Source organism: Cydia splendana, chromosome 27 (genome assembly GCF_910591565.1).
Source record: "Cydia splendana chromosome 27, ilCydSple1.2, whole genome shotgun sequence".
Classification (NCBI taxonomy): domain Eukaryota; kingdom Metazoa; phylum Arthropoda; class Insecta; order Lepidoptera; family Tortricidae; genus Cydia; species Cydia splendana.
In genome coordinates, this window is record NC_085986.1 from 8,941,357 (window position 1) to 8,958,605 (window position 17,249).

Consider the following 17,249-nt stretch of genomic DNA (forward strand, 5'->3'; position numbering starts at 1 on the left):
TGTATATATGTAACATTATAATTGTTTTACATAATAAATGAATAAATAAATAATAATACTTATGTGTACCAAATTTCAATTGTCCAGTAGTTTTGGAGAAAATGGGATGTGACAGACGGACAGACAGTAGACAGACGCACGAGTGATCCTATAAGGGTTCCGTTTTTTCCTTTTGAGGTACGGAACCCTAAAAAATTTTAACATTTTAAAGTAAGAAAAACTGTCGTGAGCTTTGAACTTTAAAATGTGCAGTTCGTCCTAGAAATCGATATTTTCTTTGACGTACGACCATTTGAAAATTGGCGCGTATGACGTAAGCAGAGACGCATGACGTCACAGACTGGGCATCAATCGTCTTGCTCCTTCTAGCGCATGAAAAATGAATGGGCGCGAAAGAGATCACTGTAGCGCGTAAATGTTGTGAATCGAGTTATTTTTTTCGTAACTGAGTGACGTTCAAGTACAACCCATTGAAATGATAACAAACAAGGTGATAAGGGCTAAGTGTTGAATAAAGTTAACGTCGTTGATGCTGTCGAGAAGTGTTTATGGTGTGAAAATGTCATAAAGTTGTGATAATGTGGCATAAAGCAAAGTTTGTACAATAAATTAATGTGTTTATTAATGAAATGTGTTGTTACGCACTTGAGCTTCCCTCGGCGGGTGACGTGAGCGGCAGTGCTGCCGCGGCGGCAGAAGCTCTGAACTAAACGACAGTAGCTAAAGAATCGCTCGGTACGTCGCGACACCGAGCGATTTTCTTAATTTTCCACGAAAATGGCCAACAGTTTCGAACCAATGGCCAAATCAAAGCATTTCCCGATAGATCAGCTAGTCCGAGTCGGCAATTACAATCTAGAAAAGACAATAGGAACGGGGAATTTTGCGGTGGTTAAACTAGCTACACATGTAATAACGAAATGTAAGGTGCGTATCGTCTCAAAGTGATCTTTTAGTGTTTAAATTAGTGTTATTACGCTGTTTCAGCTGCTGTTGCTGTACATCTGTGCGATGTGAAGTTTAGTGTAAAGTGTTGTGCGCTTGGTTTTTTTCCATCAAGAAAACTTCGTCAGGTTTGACAAACGGAACAGGTTTCCATCCAAAACACTGTCTTTTATACATCGAACCGTGGTTTTTGTTGCTAAAAAAAAACTACGCAACTCGTTTTGCTAGGTCCTTGTTTACTTTTTAATTTTGCTTCGCAGCACCTCTCCGACATGGTTGTTTGACACTGAAATAGTGCAGTTTCTAATCTGTAAGTGTTATCTTCAAAAAAAGTGTGGGAAATACACTCAGTTTTTTTCTTATTTGACCTCGCAAACGATCTCAATTATTGTCAATTGACTACTTCAATGTCCTTAGTCAATTATTGTACTGAGTATGCCAGCATTGTGTACCACTTTTACATGTATCTATGGTTGATAATGAAAAAATCAGAATAACAAACTCCTTGTTGTTTTTTTTTCTAATAAGATTGTTATTGGAATGTCAAAGGACATAACCTGCAAATCATCATTGCTTGTCTAAGAATTAATTTACTTTAATGTTTTCCTACTAATTATATACATGTTTTAAACATATTATGCTCTGAAATAGACAGTATTGTGACTAGAAAATGAAGTCAATACTTAAAATTACCCTTTTTAGCATCACACTGTTTTTTTTTAATGTCAATGTCTACTTATAAATGTAAACTGGTAAATGATGGTGTTAAATAAAAAAATTCTCTCTCTCTCTCTCTCTCTCAAATATAGGTGTCTCTGCGCTAAATACAATTTAATACCTTTTGTCGTCAAGACTCTTGGCCCGTGGGGTCCAAGTGCCTTTAAGCTTAGTAAGGAACTTTCCAAAAGGTTAGCAGAGGTCACCGGTGACTGCAGATCTGGCAGTTTCCTCGCTCAAAGAATTAGTCTTGCAATACAGCGAGGGAATGCTGCCAGCATCTATGGCGCCGTGCCACAGGGGGATGTTTTTTAGTATTTTATTTTAAGATTAGTAATCGCATATTTAAGTTTTAAGATTTACCTCCGACGTTCGAGGACGGCATTGTCCCCGTGGTGGTGGTGGTGTCTTCTCCGAGACCACGGGGACAACGCCGTCCTCAAAAAATCGGAGGTAAATCTTAAAACTTAAATACGCAATTAAGTCCCGTTGTGTAGTTTGATAATGTTTAATAATCGTGAAAGTTTAAATCAGAGTATTATTTCTTTTTAGATTTAGGTTTTAAGTTTTATAGTTTATATATGTAATTGAATATGAGTTAATACTTAGTTTCAAATTTGTCATTAATCTGTAAATGGACTTTGACATGGGTAAAGTATGATAGATTTTTGGAGTTCCCAATCCACCTCACATTTTACCTTACACTATTTCAGAAGTTCATTATATGAGCCCTTAATCGCACACTTTAATTAGGGCTGCCATCTCTAAATTCGCCGAACCCGGACAAAGACTTAAAAAAACCCGGATTTGGCGTAAGTCGCATTTTTTCCCCGGATGTGTATTTATACGGTTTTTACCTAATTTGTACACAATAATGCTGGTAATAATTCAATAATGTGTTTCCTTATATAAAAAGTGCCTGGGTTTTCCTAGGACACTTTTTGAAAACTCCCCCTGTACAGCCTCCAAACTAGGACAAATCCGGGGAAACCCGGACAGGTAGCAGCCCTACCTTTAACCTATATATAAAGTAGTAATTCACAATATATACATGTATAGAGAAGGAAACCATGTCCATAAACTCTTATACCCCGGCCACACACTCGACCAGTGGTATAGGAAGTAGTGAGGGAAGTAGGCAGAGACATAGTGTGGCAGCGCTACTTGTCATTGGCCGCCATACTGCCCTGCATACTACGTCTGCCTACTTCCCTTGCTACTTCCCATGCCACTCGTCGAGTATGTGGCCGGGGTATTAATTTAAGCTGGCCATATGTCCCCACTGACACATCTCGTTTAAAGCTTGGCGCCCCCGTGTCCTGGTTAGGATTCTTTTAAGAAATGATGTATTCTCCATATCTCCATACTACTGTACGATCGCCCGCACTGTTATCTGACAGTTCTTAAACCTTATTAAAAAAGGCATAAGGCCCACTGGTGGACAGTTAAAGGTTACGAGTATGCTGTTTGTATGTGGCTTTTACCCCTCACTAATATTAGCAAGGCTGATTCTACCAACTCTCAAGTGTACACTTTTGTCTTGTAAGAAGAAATGGTCAGTAAAATTTGGTATATCACATTATTATTGGTGACATGGATGAAGCAGACATACAGTACTAGCCCTAGCTTCTGCCCACAACTTCTGTGTGATATGATGATGATGATTGATAAAAACTATCCAATTTCCATCCATGGGGCTCAATTTATCGCCATTCCATATTTGATCTAAATCGGTTCAATGGTTTAAGCATGAAGAGGTGACAGACAGACAGAGCTACTTTACCATTTATAATATTAGTAGTGGCCTAGCTGTAAGAGCGTGCGACTTTCAATCCTGAGGTTGCGGGTTCAAACCCCGGCTCGTACCAATGAGTTTTTCGGAACGTAAGTTCCGTACATAAGTCCGAAATATCATTTGATATTTACCTCGCTTCACTTAAAAAAACCCGCTTCGCTTTCGCTTTTCGGTGAAGGAAAACATTGTGAGGAAACCGGACTAATCTCAATAAAGCCCTTGCTACACGGTGTAGCAGGGGCTTAAGGCCAGTTTACCCTCTGAGCTGGAAGATCAGATGGCAGTCGCTTTCGTAAAAACTAGTGCCTACGTTAATTCTTGGGATTAGTTGTCAAGCGGACCCCAGGCTCCCATGAGCCGTGACAAAAATGCCGGGACAACGCGAGGAAGATGAATATTAGTTGGGGTGATAAATGGATTGGCCTCCATGGCCCAAAGAAAATAAGCAGCTGGCTCGGCCAATGTCAATATTAATGTTTTCAAAACTAATATTTGTTCAAATTTTCATGGAAATCTCGTACTTCAAAGCTGCATTTGATTAATATTATTATACAAACCAATATAAAAGCACTTTGCTAATTTATGATTAAATAAATAAGTAAATAAAATAAATGTTATAGGACATCCTTACACAAATTGACTAAGCCCCACTGTAAGCTCAAGAAGGCTTGTGTTGTGAGTACTCAGACAACGATATTAATATTATACATAAAAAACACCCATGGCTCAGGAAGAAATATCTGTGCTGTGTGTGTGTGTGCTGTGTGCTGTAAGATTGATTAATGATCATACAAAGTAGTAAACAAATTTAACGGCCTCCTAGCCTAGTCAGTAGTAACCCTGCCTGCGAAGGAGCCCCCAGCTTCGAATTCTGGTAACGGCATTTATTTGTATCCTTATTACAAATATTTTTTCCGTCCACCATTCGACGCGAGCAGTAAGCAGTCACCGTAGCCTATGAACGCCTGCAACTCAAGGGGTGTAAGGGTGTTACATGCGCGTTGCCGACCCTTTAAAAACCTCCTTTTTTGAAGCACCCTATACTGTAGCCCCTCGAGAAAACCTCGGCAGGGGCCCATTTCACAGCCGGAGCGTCCGCGGGAGGCACAGGACGTGACCATTTAGATTCTAGGGTGTGAAGATGAACACCCTTTTTTTGACGGAGTGGGAATGCGTTTACGCACGGTGTGTGGGACTCGCCGCTCCTTTCCCCTCTCCTGGCGAGAGAGGGGGAGAATTTGGCCCTACCCACTAAACCCACTCCGGCGTTTCACCCTCTTTGCCGTTCGTGAGGGCGCACTGGGATCGATTCCACCACGGCGGCCTCCGAGGATGAACACCCTGCCGATGGCGAGCGGTGCGGATAGAATGCGCCGAAAGCGGCCATTGGCATTATGTGTAACAAGTCTTCAGAGCACAAGTTGTACAAGCAGTAGAACACCAAAGACCTAATGAGTTATCAGTTGAAGCATGTTGACCGAGCGTTAGCGAAGGTCTCCGTTTCAACTTGGGCAATAATGCTTTCGTATGTCCGCCGGATGTTCTGCTTTGCAGGTCGCATTTCTTAACCGATTCTCGTGAAATGAAAAGGTTCGGTAGTAGGTAGGTAGTAGAATTTATTAAGTCCATGGTATAATAATATACTCCGCCTGGTACTCCATTCCCGTCGTTTCTAGGTCACCTAACTGACACGGGCCTACGTCATCATGCGACAGCGCTATATGATAATATGCGATAGCGCTATATATAGCGGCCATGTTGTTGTGACGTAGGCCCGTGTCACTCTGGGAATGGAAGACCATGTTTTATTAGACTATGATTAAGTCGTTTCATGTTCAAAATGGCGGAAATCGGCTTAAAGGACTAAGCGCCGGTCTATGATACTTAGAGTTAGACCAAGAAAATTCTGCAGCGATTTTGATAGCCTACACAGTGCAAGTGTTTTTTATACGTCATAATTTCATAGAAGTTTGACGTTTAAAATAACACTGTCACTGCGTGGGCTATCAAAATCGCTGCAGACTTTTCTTGGTCTAACTCTAAGACTATCGTAGGAAGTTCTTTTTACATGTAAAAAAGCAATAAGCTTAAATAATGTATTATTTAAGCTTATTGCGAGGTCTACAGCTCGCAGAGCCACTAGTGTAGATATTTTTGCAACCGGCTGTACTTACATTCTTTTCCTTCACAACAGCTAAAAAAATCCGAGAGTAATTCTAAAGGAAGCCCTTAAAAGTTAACTTTAAAGTGAAACTCTGCAAACGGGTTTTTGTTACAAAAGTTTAGAACGGCAAGTTCAGCGACCGTTGTTTTGTTTTGTTGCTTAGTACTTGGAAGGTAGAGGGTGTTTAAGAGGGTAAGAGTTTTTCTCAAAAACATATTAAAGTCATACTCATTAGGGTGATTCACTTTTGTATGGAGAAAAAAAAGTTGTAATATTTTTCCTGACTTTGCTCACCAATGGAGTCTCCCCACACTAAAAACTATCTATTTCAATTTTCAAAAGAATCGAATAACGTTTAGAGGTTGCACAAGTTGAAAAGGTAGAGTGAGAACCCCATACATTGCGTGAAAATTAACTATGTTCTAAAATGACAAAATATAATGAACTGATACTAAAATCGAATGAGAAAACTGAATTTTGCGTCTAAAACACGATAAAAGCACTTTTCCTTTGGAAACAGGTGGAAAAACTGAAAAATCTTAATTAGAACATTTATCGAGTAACCAAAATCCAAGTTTACTACAAATTTTAAAATTTATTTATATGTAGAAGGTTCAGTATCACACTACTCTCCGCTTTGATGGTAGCCGCTTAAACCATTTTCTACCCTCCGATGTAGAGTCGTTGGTTATTTGAAAAATCTTTGTTGATGTTGTGCAACCTCTAAATGTTGACCGATACTAATTTTTTTTAACGTATAATATTTTTTTATCAGTTAGAACAAGAATTCGAGCAAAGTCAGATGAAAATCGAAAATTCGGAAAAATGAAACACCCTAATACTCATTTACCGAGCCAAGCGAAGGTCTCCGTCACAGCTTGGGCGAAAATGCTTTGGGGTTGTGCACAAATCACGCGAGGTGTTTTCGGCCACTTTTTGACCCCTTGGTGATATTTGGTGAGGTTTTTAACTACCCCCCCTACCCTCACAACCTCAAGTGTATTTTTTTGAAATTATTTCATTTGACCTAATTTTTGAGATAAATAGTATTGTATATAGAAAATCTTGTTTATTTTTCTATTTTCGTTTAATAGACTCGAGTCGCTATTGAAGTGCAGAGTGAAGATTTAATGAAACCGAGAAAAAGTAGATATACTACCCCCCTCCCAACCCCTATCGAACCTCGCGTGATTTGTGCACAAGCCCTTTCGTGGGTATGTTTTTTTTTTGTGGATCAGCTTTTTTTTTCCAAATTATTTGATGAAGATAATCCTGTAAATGGCACAGTAGTCGTTATAAAAACATGTCATCAGATATGCCAATCGAAAGAAGACATTTTCTTGAGGGGCTACAGTAATTGGGGTGACCAAAAAAGTAGAGATGCACCGGATATTCGGTTACTATCCGGTATCCGGCCTATCTGGCCATTATCTTAATATCCGGCCGGATACCGGATAGTGACCTACTAGGTACTATCCGGCCGGATACCGGGACCGGGACATTGCTTGATTTCGGAGTAAACAAATTGGATCTAAGAAAAAGTCACGGTCATAATCGTACCCTTTTATTATTTAAAAACAATTTAAACATTCCACTAATCCACCCACATGCACGCGCACTCATTTTGAACCAAGAAATGAGTCCGCAGGTCAAAACCTGCACAATACGCACCTGAAATACCGAAATGTAGGTATAGTTCCGCCGGCCGAATATTCGGCCGATGGTCAGGCCGAATATCCGGTATCCGGCCAAACAACTATCCGTTGCATCTCTACAAAAAAGTGTACAGATTTTTAAAGGGTCTGGAGTTGTATGCGTCCATGGGCTACAGTGACTGCTTACCATCAGGCGGGCCGTATGCTTGTTTGCCACCGACGTGGAAAAAAAAGTTCAGACTTTTGGGTTCGTTACAGTTAGAACCATTTATAATGTGTTTTATTTTAACCTAATTTATTAAACACAAAACTTACAATATAACTTAAAGTCGGCCTTAACCCTTCAAGGGATGTCTTCCAGTCGGCCTCGCCCGCTCGCCTTGACCCGTGTGTACGTCTGTGCCGCGGAAGCTCCCGACCTGGCCTTGCCGAGCTTTCGTGTTAGGGCGTGTCTACAGAGGGTCGAATACCAAATACACCAATTGAAGTATTTGTGAACGGGCCCTTAGAATTTTTTGGCTTATTATATCGATCAATTAGAATCGAGTACTGAGCGGTGGTGGCCGAGTGGATATGACGTCCGACTTTCAATCCGGAGGTCGCGGGTTCAAATCCTGGCTCGTACCAATGAGTTTTTCGGAACTTATGTACGATACGAAATATCATTTGATATTTACCACTAGCTTTTCGGTGAAGGAAAACATCGTGAGCAAACCTGCATACATCTGCGAAGAAATTCAAAGGTGTATGTGAAGTCCCCAATCCCCATTGGGCTAGCGTGGGGACTATAGTCCAAGCCGGGTGTCATTCTGAATTCCTAACAACGTTTGTCCTAAAGTCACTTGCCCTAACTGGTTTGTCCTAATGGGCACATGCTCTAACGATCAATTGTCATAACGATTATTTTCCATAATGTAATGGTTAACCTAAGACTCATTTGTCCTAAGCATTTGTACCATAACTATCAAGATCCCTAATGTTTTTTACCATATTCTTCGAAATCCCTAACAATGTTTGGCATAAAATAACATGCTCTAACTGTTTTGACCTAATGGCTATTGCCCTAATGATCAATTGTCATAACAGTTACTTTTCCTATTGATCAATTATCATAAAAATTACTTTCCATAATGAATGGTAACGAACTGTTGCCACAAAAATGGGTTAGGTTAGGTTAGAACTGTGACCCTCGCAAAAACGAACTGCTGCCAGAAAAGTGGGTTAGGTTAGGTTAGAACTGCGATCCTTGCAAAAACGAACTGTTGCCACAAAAGTGGGTTAGGTTAGGTTAGAACTGTGATCCTCGCAAAAACGAACTGCTGCCACAAAAGTGGGTTAGGTTAGGTTAGAACTGCGATCCTTGCAAAAACGAACTGTTGCCACAAAAGTGGGTTAGGTTAAGTTAGAACTGTGATCTTCGCAAAATCGAACTGCTGCCACAAAAGTGGGTTAGGTTAGGTTAGAACTGCGACCATTATAAAAATGAAACGAAATAGGGAAATCAAAATTAGGGCATACGAGTGTTAGGTCAAGCAACGATAGGCTAAGTTAAATTAGGTAACATGATGGTTAGGATATATAATTTTTAGGCCTAACAATAATTAGGCAAAAAAAGAATTATATGCTACATAACATTAGGATAAATACTCAATATGGAAAGTGCCATTAGGGAAAAACATATTAGGACAAAAAAAAATCGGCCATTCGATAATAGGGAAACCAAAATTAGAGTATACGAGTGTTAGGACAACTGATCATTATGACAAACAATATTAGGGAATGCAAAGATAGGAGAAAAGACTTTAGGGATTCAGATATAGATCCGTCCAAGCCCTCTCGCGCATGAGAGGAGGCCTGTGCCCAGCAGTGGGACGTATATAGGCTGAAATGATGATGATGATGATATCGATCAATTTATAGTATACTTAAGTAGGTATGTAACTACGTGAAGTAGTACATAGGTACCTACAGTAGAGTAAGAAATGTCTCAAAGTAAATAAGAAATATCACATGCAATTCATTAGGGTGCATAGCTGACACTAATATAACTTGTATGTATGTATGTAATCACTTTATTGTAGATAAGCTAGGTTAAGATACAATATACCAAAAACTATACAATGTACAAAGGTAAATTTATCCCTATAAGGGAGCTCTTTCAGTCAACCTTGTATATGGGAAAGGGTCGAAGAGATAGTTCAGTCAGAGCCGATATTGTGACCCCAAAATTGCCGGGAGACAGCAGCGCATGCCATCTACTCCAGCCGAATGACGTCGTCAATATGACCATGTCCGACTACAAAGTCCATGACTGTCTGTTCTGTATATACGCGATAAACTCAAAAACTACTGAACGGATTATCATTAGAGTGATTCTTGAGGAAGGTTTAGGTATATAAGGTTTACCCGTGCGAAGTCGGGGCGGGTCGCTAGTTAATAAGTTCTTACAGTTCGTACCAACCGGCTCAGTTAAACGTTATAACTAGGTATACGTGTTTATTAGGTCGTGTCTGGTTCTGTATAAGGTCTTCGATTGGCCCCGAACCGAACGGGTCAAGGTTTCATCGTGCCAAGGGGTGCGTTTCGTTGCAACAAAATAAACTATTACTTTTTTAGGGTTCCGTGCAAAAGGGTAATAACGGGACCCTATTAAAGACTCCACTGTCCTTCTGTCTGTCTGTCACCAGGCTGTATTTCTTCATTAATAGTAGAGATGATATAGCCTTTGGGGTCAAAATAATTCCCACAAAGACGGGGTTTGATGTTTTTAGTTCTTTGGGTGTATCTTTTTGACATACTAAAAATATATCAAAATATATGCATGCAAAACGCATTTATTGACATTTCAAATTTGAAAAATCAATAAAAATATTAAAAATCGTGTGTGGTATCAAATGACAGGAAATTACACGCTAAAAAAGGTCGTGAGGTTAACTTTACAAAATAAAAATAAAAAAAACAAAGTGGTGGCTGAAAAACTGTTTTTATTTCAATGTTGAAAATTATTTCCTACATTGAAAACTAAACTAAACTATCATAGTTTTACACATCAACACAATAGTTTTACACAATGTAGTAAAAGAAAAGAATATTTAATTAATGAATACCTATTTTTAATTATATTAATATAATATGAAAAATATAGGCTCTATATTAATTTAAAAAGTTTTATCAATAAACTGAACGCACCTCAAAGGAGGTGCTTGGCAGAATATATGGAACAAAAACTATTGTAAACTGGTCATATTTTTGTAAAACTCGATTTCGACTGGCAAATTATATTACTTTTTGGCAACCGGGTTTTTTACCCTAATTAGATCCCGCTGAATCCGAATTTGCTCGATCGAATTCTTGACCGGAAGTGAGATATTTGATATTAAAGGTTCCTTTTTTTAGCATGTCGTAAATAACTCTTAAACGGTGGCGCATAGCAAAAATGTTCTTATACGTAAGTAATCTGCATAAAATTTCCTACAAGAAAGATTTCGTACAATTTTTCGCTAGGATCAATATTCAAAGAGATATTAACGCGGGAAAGTTAATTATAATCACTTCTAAGGTCGGTTTTTTTTTTAGTTTTTCGTAAATAACTCGTAAACGGTGGCCAATATATTAAAATGTTGTTAAATGTTAATAATCTACACAAAATTCTCTACAAAAAAGATTCAGTACACTTTTCGCAGGGATTAATATTTAAAAAGATAATACAGAGGGAAAGTTAATTATAATAAATTCTAAGGTTCCTTGTTTTTATTTTTTCGTTAATAATTTGAAAAAACAAAGCAGCGAGTAAGTTCATTATAATAAATTTTAAAGATATTATTTATTAATAACAAAGTGAAAAAACGAACTAAACGTTAAAATTAAAACTAAAATATAACAAATCTTAAACTAAACTTATAAGTAAAAAATGCTCCCCAGGTCACCTTCATGAGTTATGGTGCCCAGAAGGCTGGCAGCGTTACCTTTTTGGATGGCCAGGCTTATCCTCTGGCCGAGGTAGCTGCCAGCCCTCCGGTCACCTGAGATGTCCATGAGGCGCTGGGACATTCCTTAAATAAGCTTTTTGTGCTAGGCCCCCACGGTCCCAGAGTCTCTACGCCAAACGGCGCAAATATGTAGCCCTCGCCGAGGACAGCATATTTGCGCCGCTTGTTCTGTTCAGCGGTTGTAGCCGCCGGTCCCGCCTTGACGGAGGTCGCCTGTAGGTGGGACGGCGCGAGCGTGTCAACGCAGGTGGCGTCCCACACAAGCGTCCTCCCCAGCCTTCACGGAATAAGTGAAGTTCCGTCGGGCCGCTTGCCGTCGTCGCGTGCGATACCGTTCGGCTCTAGGATGGCCGGCACACTAAAGGAAGCAAGCGCCCTCCGGATGACATCATTCAGGGAGGTGTGGCGAGAGATGCGGCCTGCGCTTTTCTGGCAGGGCAAGCCGTGGTGGCCCAGCTCGTCAACATTGGAGCCACAGCGGCAGCGGTGGGGCTCATTGGTTTTGACCCCCAATCGCAGACTGGTAGCGAGTGCGAGGGCCTTTCTCTCTAGGAGAGTGCCTATGTTGGGGGATGGCAATGCATGGAGCGAGAGCCCCGACTCTGGCTCCGATACAGCTAAGAGACGAGCGCGCTCTGCAGGGCTTTGAGCATTATCAATAAGAGCTTTTAAGGTGGCTCTGCAGAGGGGCTCATCCCAAAGTTTTTGAGAATGAACGAAGGCTGAAAAAAAAAATCAGTCTTACAGCCACCACTTTGTTTTTTATTTTTATTTTGTAAAATCAACTTCACAACCTTTTTTAGCGTGTAATTTCCTGTCATTTGATACCACACACGATTTTTAATATTTTTTTTGATTTTTCAAATTTGAAATGTCAATAAATGCGTTTTGCATGCATATATTTTGATATATTTTTAGTATGTCAAAAAGATACACACAAAGAACTAAAAAAATCAAACCCCGTCTTTGTGGGAATTATTTTGACCCTTACATACAAATTTTCATACGACTCCTCTACTATAACCGTGATAGCTTTAGCTAGGCAGTTTAAATTTTCACACATGATGTATTTCTGTTGCCGCTATAACAACAAATACTAAAAACAGAATAAAATAAATATTTAAGTGGGGCTCCCATACAACAAACGTGATTTTTTGCCGTTTTTTGCGCAATGGTACGGAACCCGTCGTGCGCGAGTCCAACACGCACTTGGCCGGTTTTTAAATACCAGGGGGCCTAGCCAAGTGGCAGTTGCTCATAGAAAACGTCAATCGAAGAAGAAAATGTACAGTCAGCATCATTAGTAGCGGACGAAACAAGTTCTGGTTCTTCGGGCAAGACTCGAACTTGCGACATTTCGGAACACCGGTCCGATCACTCTTAACCAACTGAGCTACTGAAGCTTACCAGAAGCGTGCGAATCTTTGCATTTTTTTCTTAATCCATTAGAGTGATATCGGTTTCGGTACATTATTTATGTTTCACTCTTATAGTTAACTAGCATAAACGTTTAAGTAATTACGCAAAATTGAATCCTCATCATCATCATCATATCAGCCACAGGACGTCCCGTGCTGGAAATAGGCCTCCCCCAAAGGGTGCCACAATGACCGGTCTTGCGCCACCCGCATCCAGCGGACTCCCGCGACCTTTACCAGGTCGTCAGTCCACCTTGTGTGGGGTCTACCCACCACTTCCCTAATTGAACCCTATCACTTTAAATAAAGTTTTTATTATATTGTAAGAAATATATCCCCTAGGCCCTATAGCAGTGGTTCTTAACCTGGGGGTAATTACCCCCGTGGGGGTAAAACTGGTATTTTACGGGGGTAATAAGTTAACCTAATATAACCATACAACAAACGTACACGTTTTATTTTTTATTACCATTGGGAGGAGGGGTAAAATCAGGTTCCCTAGTTAGTCATAGGGGTGACTGGACTGAAAAGGTTAAGAACCACTGCCCTATAGGCTTAATCATATAAATGTCTTTAATTTCAGGTCGCGATCAAAATAATAGACAAAAGCCGACTGGACGAAGACAACCTGAAGAAGACGTTTAGAGAAATAGCGATTATGAAGAGACTGCGGCACCCACACATAGTCCGATTATACCAGGTAAGAGACCCAGTACCGGGTCGAGATGACTCTGCATCAGGTTCGGCTGTCAGACAATGTGAAGGACGCGTTTAGAGAAATTGCAATTATATGAAGAGATTGCTGCACCCACAGATAGTCCGATTATGCCAGGTAAGATACCCCGCCCAGTATTGGGTCGAGATGACCCTCTATCAGGTTAGGCTGTCAGATAATCTGAGACCTTTAGAGAAATAGCAACTATGAAGAGACTGCGGCACCCACACATTGTCCGAATGTACCAGGTAAGAGACCCAGTACCGGGTCGGCATTACCCTGCATCAGGTCAGGCTGTCAGACAATGTGAAAGACGCGTTTAGAGAAATAGGAATTATGAAGAGACCCCGGCACCCACACACAGTCCGATTATACCAGGTAAGAGACCCGGTACTGGGTCGGGATGACCCTGCAAGACACCTGAAGATCTTTAGAGAAATAGCAATTATGAAGAGAAGGCGGCACCCACACACAGTCCGATTATACTAGGTAAGGGACCCCCAGTACTGGGTCGGGATGCTGTTGCAAGGTTTAGGTTAGGCTATGAGACATTCTGAAGGAGGCCTTTAGTTAGAGAAATATAAATTTACACATTATCCGGTTGCACCTGGTAAGCGTCAGTGTAGGGTCAACCCGACCCAGTACTTAGTAGTACTGTGTCGCGATGACCGACGCCGGTGATGAAGCAAAGGACGTTGGTTCGATACCAGCCCTGGTCACTTTTTCTTCGTGTACGACATTTATTTCGTTTTAATACATTTAAAAATGTAATTTAAACGCTATTATATTGTTGTAGGTGATGGAGAGCACACACACGATATACCTAGTGACAGAATACGCTCCGAACGGGGAAATATTCGGTAAGTTAGTGTTAATGCAGTCATGTTTAGTTTTATAGTTGCCCAATATCACATTAGATGTCGCTGTTCTATCGGCGGTTAGAAGTCACAGAATACTCCACAGTAGGCACTACGTAGTAATCAATTAATTACTTAGGGGCTATTCATAAATTACGTCATTTCAAATTAGGGGGGGGGGGGGGGTCTGGACATCGGATGACGGTAGCATGAAGTAGGAGGAAATGGGGTCATTTGAAGCATGATTTTTGGATGATTATAGGGGGGGGGGGGGGTCCAAAATCGTCAAAAATCGATGACGTAATTTATGGACAGCCCCTTAGTCTAATGTACTTGTTTCCAATCGACAAATTCGACATCTTAGTTTCTAGCGAGTAGTGTATGTGTTGCCAACAACAACTCAATTTAATTATCTTCGTCAAGATGCTTGTTTGGATGCGTGGCAATTCGCCACATTTGTAACTACATATTAAAGTTGGTCAAGCAGATGTCAGTAGAAAAAGGCGGCAAATTTGAAAAATGTAAGCGCGAAGGGATATCGTCTCATAGAAAATTTGAATTTCGCGCCTTTTTCTACTGACAAGATTTGCTTGACCATCTATATTTATATTGTTTTTAAATCTATTATTTAAAAAGTTTTTATTTTAAATTGTGTTTTGCGCAATAAAGGCAGTAACGTAGTAAATGTCTTAACTTTCTTAATTTACTGTCCGAGGTGTTATACTGTATACTATTTTTTTTTCTTCGACGAAGCCGGAAAGCGACAACTTCGTTTAGCGCTGCAGCAGCAGGAAAGTTACAGAACAGAAAAAAAAATTGAGTTATGCACATTTTACCTAAGGTTGTCTGGAAGAGATCGCTTTTTAACGATAAGACCGCCTGTTGTTAACTGGTTCTATTTTTCCGTTAAAATTTCTTTGTAGTTTCACATGTATGTAAAATGTATAATTATTGGTGCTATAAAGAATATTTACTTACTTACTTAGTAAGCGGTGGTGGCCGAGTGGATATGACGTCCGACTTTCAATCCGGAGGTCGCGGGTTCAAATCCTGGCTCGTACCAATGAGTTTTTCGGAACTTAAGTACGAAATATCATTTGATATTTACCACTGTCTTTCCGGTGAAGGAAAACATCGTGAGGAAACCTGCATACATCTGCGAAGAAATTCAAAGGTGTATGTGAAGTCCCCAATCCGCAGTGGGGACTATAGCCCAAACCCTCTCGCGCATGAAAGGAGGCCTGTGCCCAGCAGTGGGACGTATATAGGCTGAATTATTATTATTACTTACTTACCTTTTCAGATCACCTAGTATCGAAAGGGCGCATGCCGGAGCCGCAGGCAGCGCGGCTATTCTCACAAATGGTGTCGGCAGTAGGGTACTGCCACGCTCGAGGGGTCGTGCACAGAGACCTCAAGGCGGAGAACCTTCTGCTGGACACACATATGAACATCAAGGTATGTGAGACAGCTGTACAGAGAGTGGGACAGCATCAGTATGGCAGATGGCAGTCGGGTACTGCCACGCTCGAGGGGTCGTGCACAGAGACCTCAAGGCGGAGAACCTTCTGCTGGACACACATATGAACATCAAGGTATGTGAGACAGCTGTACAGAGAGTGGGACAGCATCAGTATGGCTGATGGCAGTCGGGTACTGCCACGCTCGAGGGGTCGTGCACAGAGACCTCAAGGCGGAGAACCTTCTGCTGGACACACATATGAACATCAAGGTATGTGAGACAGCTGTACAGAGAGTGGGACAGCATCAGTATGGCAGATGGCAGTCGGGTACTGCCACGCTCGAGGGGTCGTGCACAGAGACCTCAAGGCAGCGAACCTTCTGCTGGACACACACATGAACATCAAGGTATGCGCGACAGCTATACAGTAGAGTTGGACAGCATTTCTAGTATCTAAATGACGTTTTATTGTGTGTGATCAAATACCGCAATGGCGGTCGTAAAATTCCGTTCCTGAACGCATCATACGCTTATAATATATGTGTAGATAAAGTAGTGTTTATCAATCAATCAATCAACTGTACAGTCTCCATTAGATATATCGGAGCGGCCAGGGTGTTCACAATATCTAAACACGCACTCTAACGCTCTACAATAGAGGCGTGTGCAGATATTTGTGAGCATCTTGACCGCTCCGATATATCTGATGGCGACTGTACATAATTAGGCATTTTAATACTCATATTTTAATTCAATTCATTTATTTAATTCAGACATACATATCCTTAAAATTGTTAGTAATTACATATTTACAAGACTTATCAAAACTATGGTTAGTAACATAGTAATTTAAGAATAAAATAAAATAAAGAATTAATTATTATAATTATATACAGGGTGGAAAGGCACGACGATCCTTTCCGGAAATGGGAGATAGTTTAGCCTAAGCTCTATATTTTCTCCATAGAAACTATGTTAATATGGGCAACCGTTTCTAAATTATGACCTTTTAAACATCCACGCAAAAAACTACTTTGTTCTAACCCTAACAGGTGACAGGGTCAATGAACTTACTTGTAAACAATCAGTATTCGACAGGAAATTATGCTAATTTGTTGCCATCTAACCATTTTTAGGCCTGCTTACAGCACGGTAAGAATCATTGCAGGATTTTCGCTTTCTTAGTGGTTCCACTTGTTCAATACTTGAATGAAATAGTTAAGTATGTTATTCCTTAATATTAATAATACTAACCACAACATTGTTTACAACGACAGTTCAAATGGTGACATTGACAACCACTCAAAAGTACTCAATCGTCTTATAAATATCTCTGGTTTCCTTGACTGATAAAAAGGTTTGTTTCTTAACACGTTTCACAAAATTATTTTCGAATAATTGGAAACTATCTAAAATAATTAAAAATAACAAGTAGGTTGTGTTAGTTGCACCAAATGAACTTGCAAAAATGAAATACTAAGAATAAATCAAGAATAAATACTTCTTCAATACCAAACTAACAAACCTTCTTG

At 40.3% G+C, this 17,249-nt stretch overlaps 1 protein-coding gene across 1 annotated transcript in view; it reads left to right on the forward strand.

The window, feature by feature from the left end:
- The first annotated feature begins 315 nt into the window (after positions 1 to 315).
- LOC134803702 (serine/threonine-protein kinase par-1) overlaps positions 316 to 17,249 on the forward strand; it is a 55,399-nt gene continuing 38,465 nt past the window's right edge. The window contains exons 1-4 of the mRNA XM_063776502.1: positions 316 to 927; positions 13,267 to 13,383; positions 14,195 to 14,258; positions 15,559 to 15,713. Coding sequence (XP_063632572.1) covers positions 778 to 927; positions 13,267 to 13,383; positions 14,195 to 14,258; positions 15,559 to 15,713 — 486 coding nt within the window. The 5' untranslated portion in view covers positions 316 to 777. The remainder of the gene's footprint in view (positions 928 to 13,266; positions 13,384 to 14,194; positions 14,259 to 15,558; positions 15,714 to 17,249) is intronic.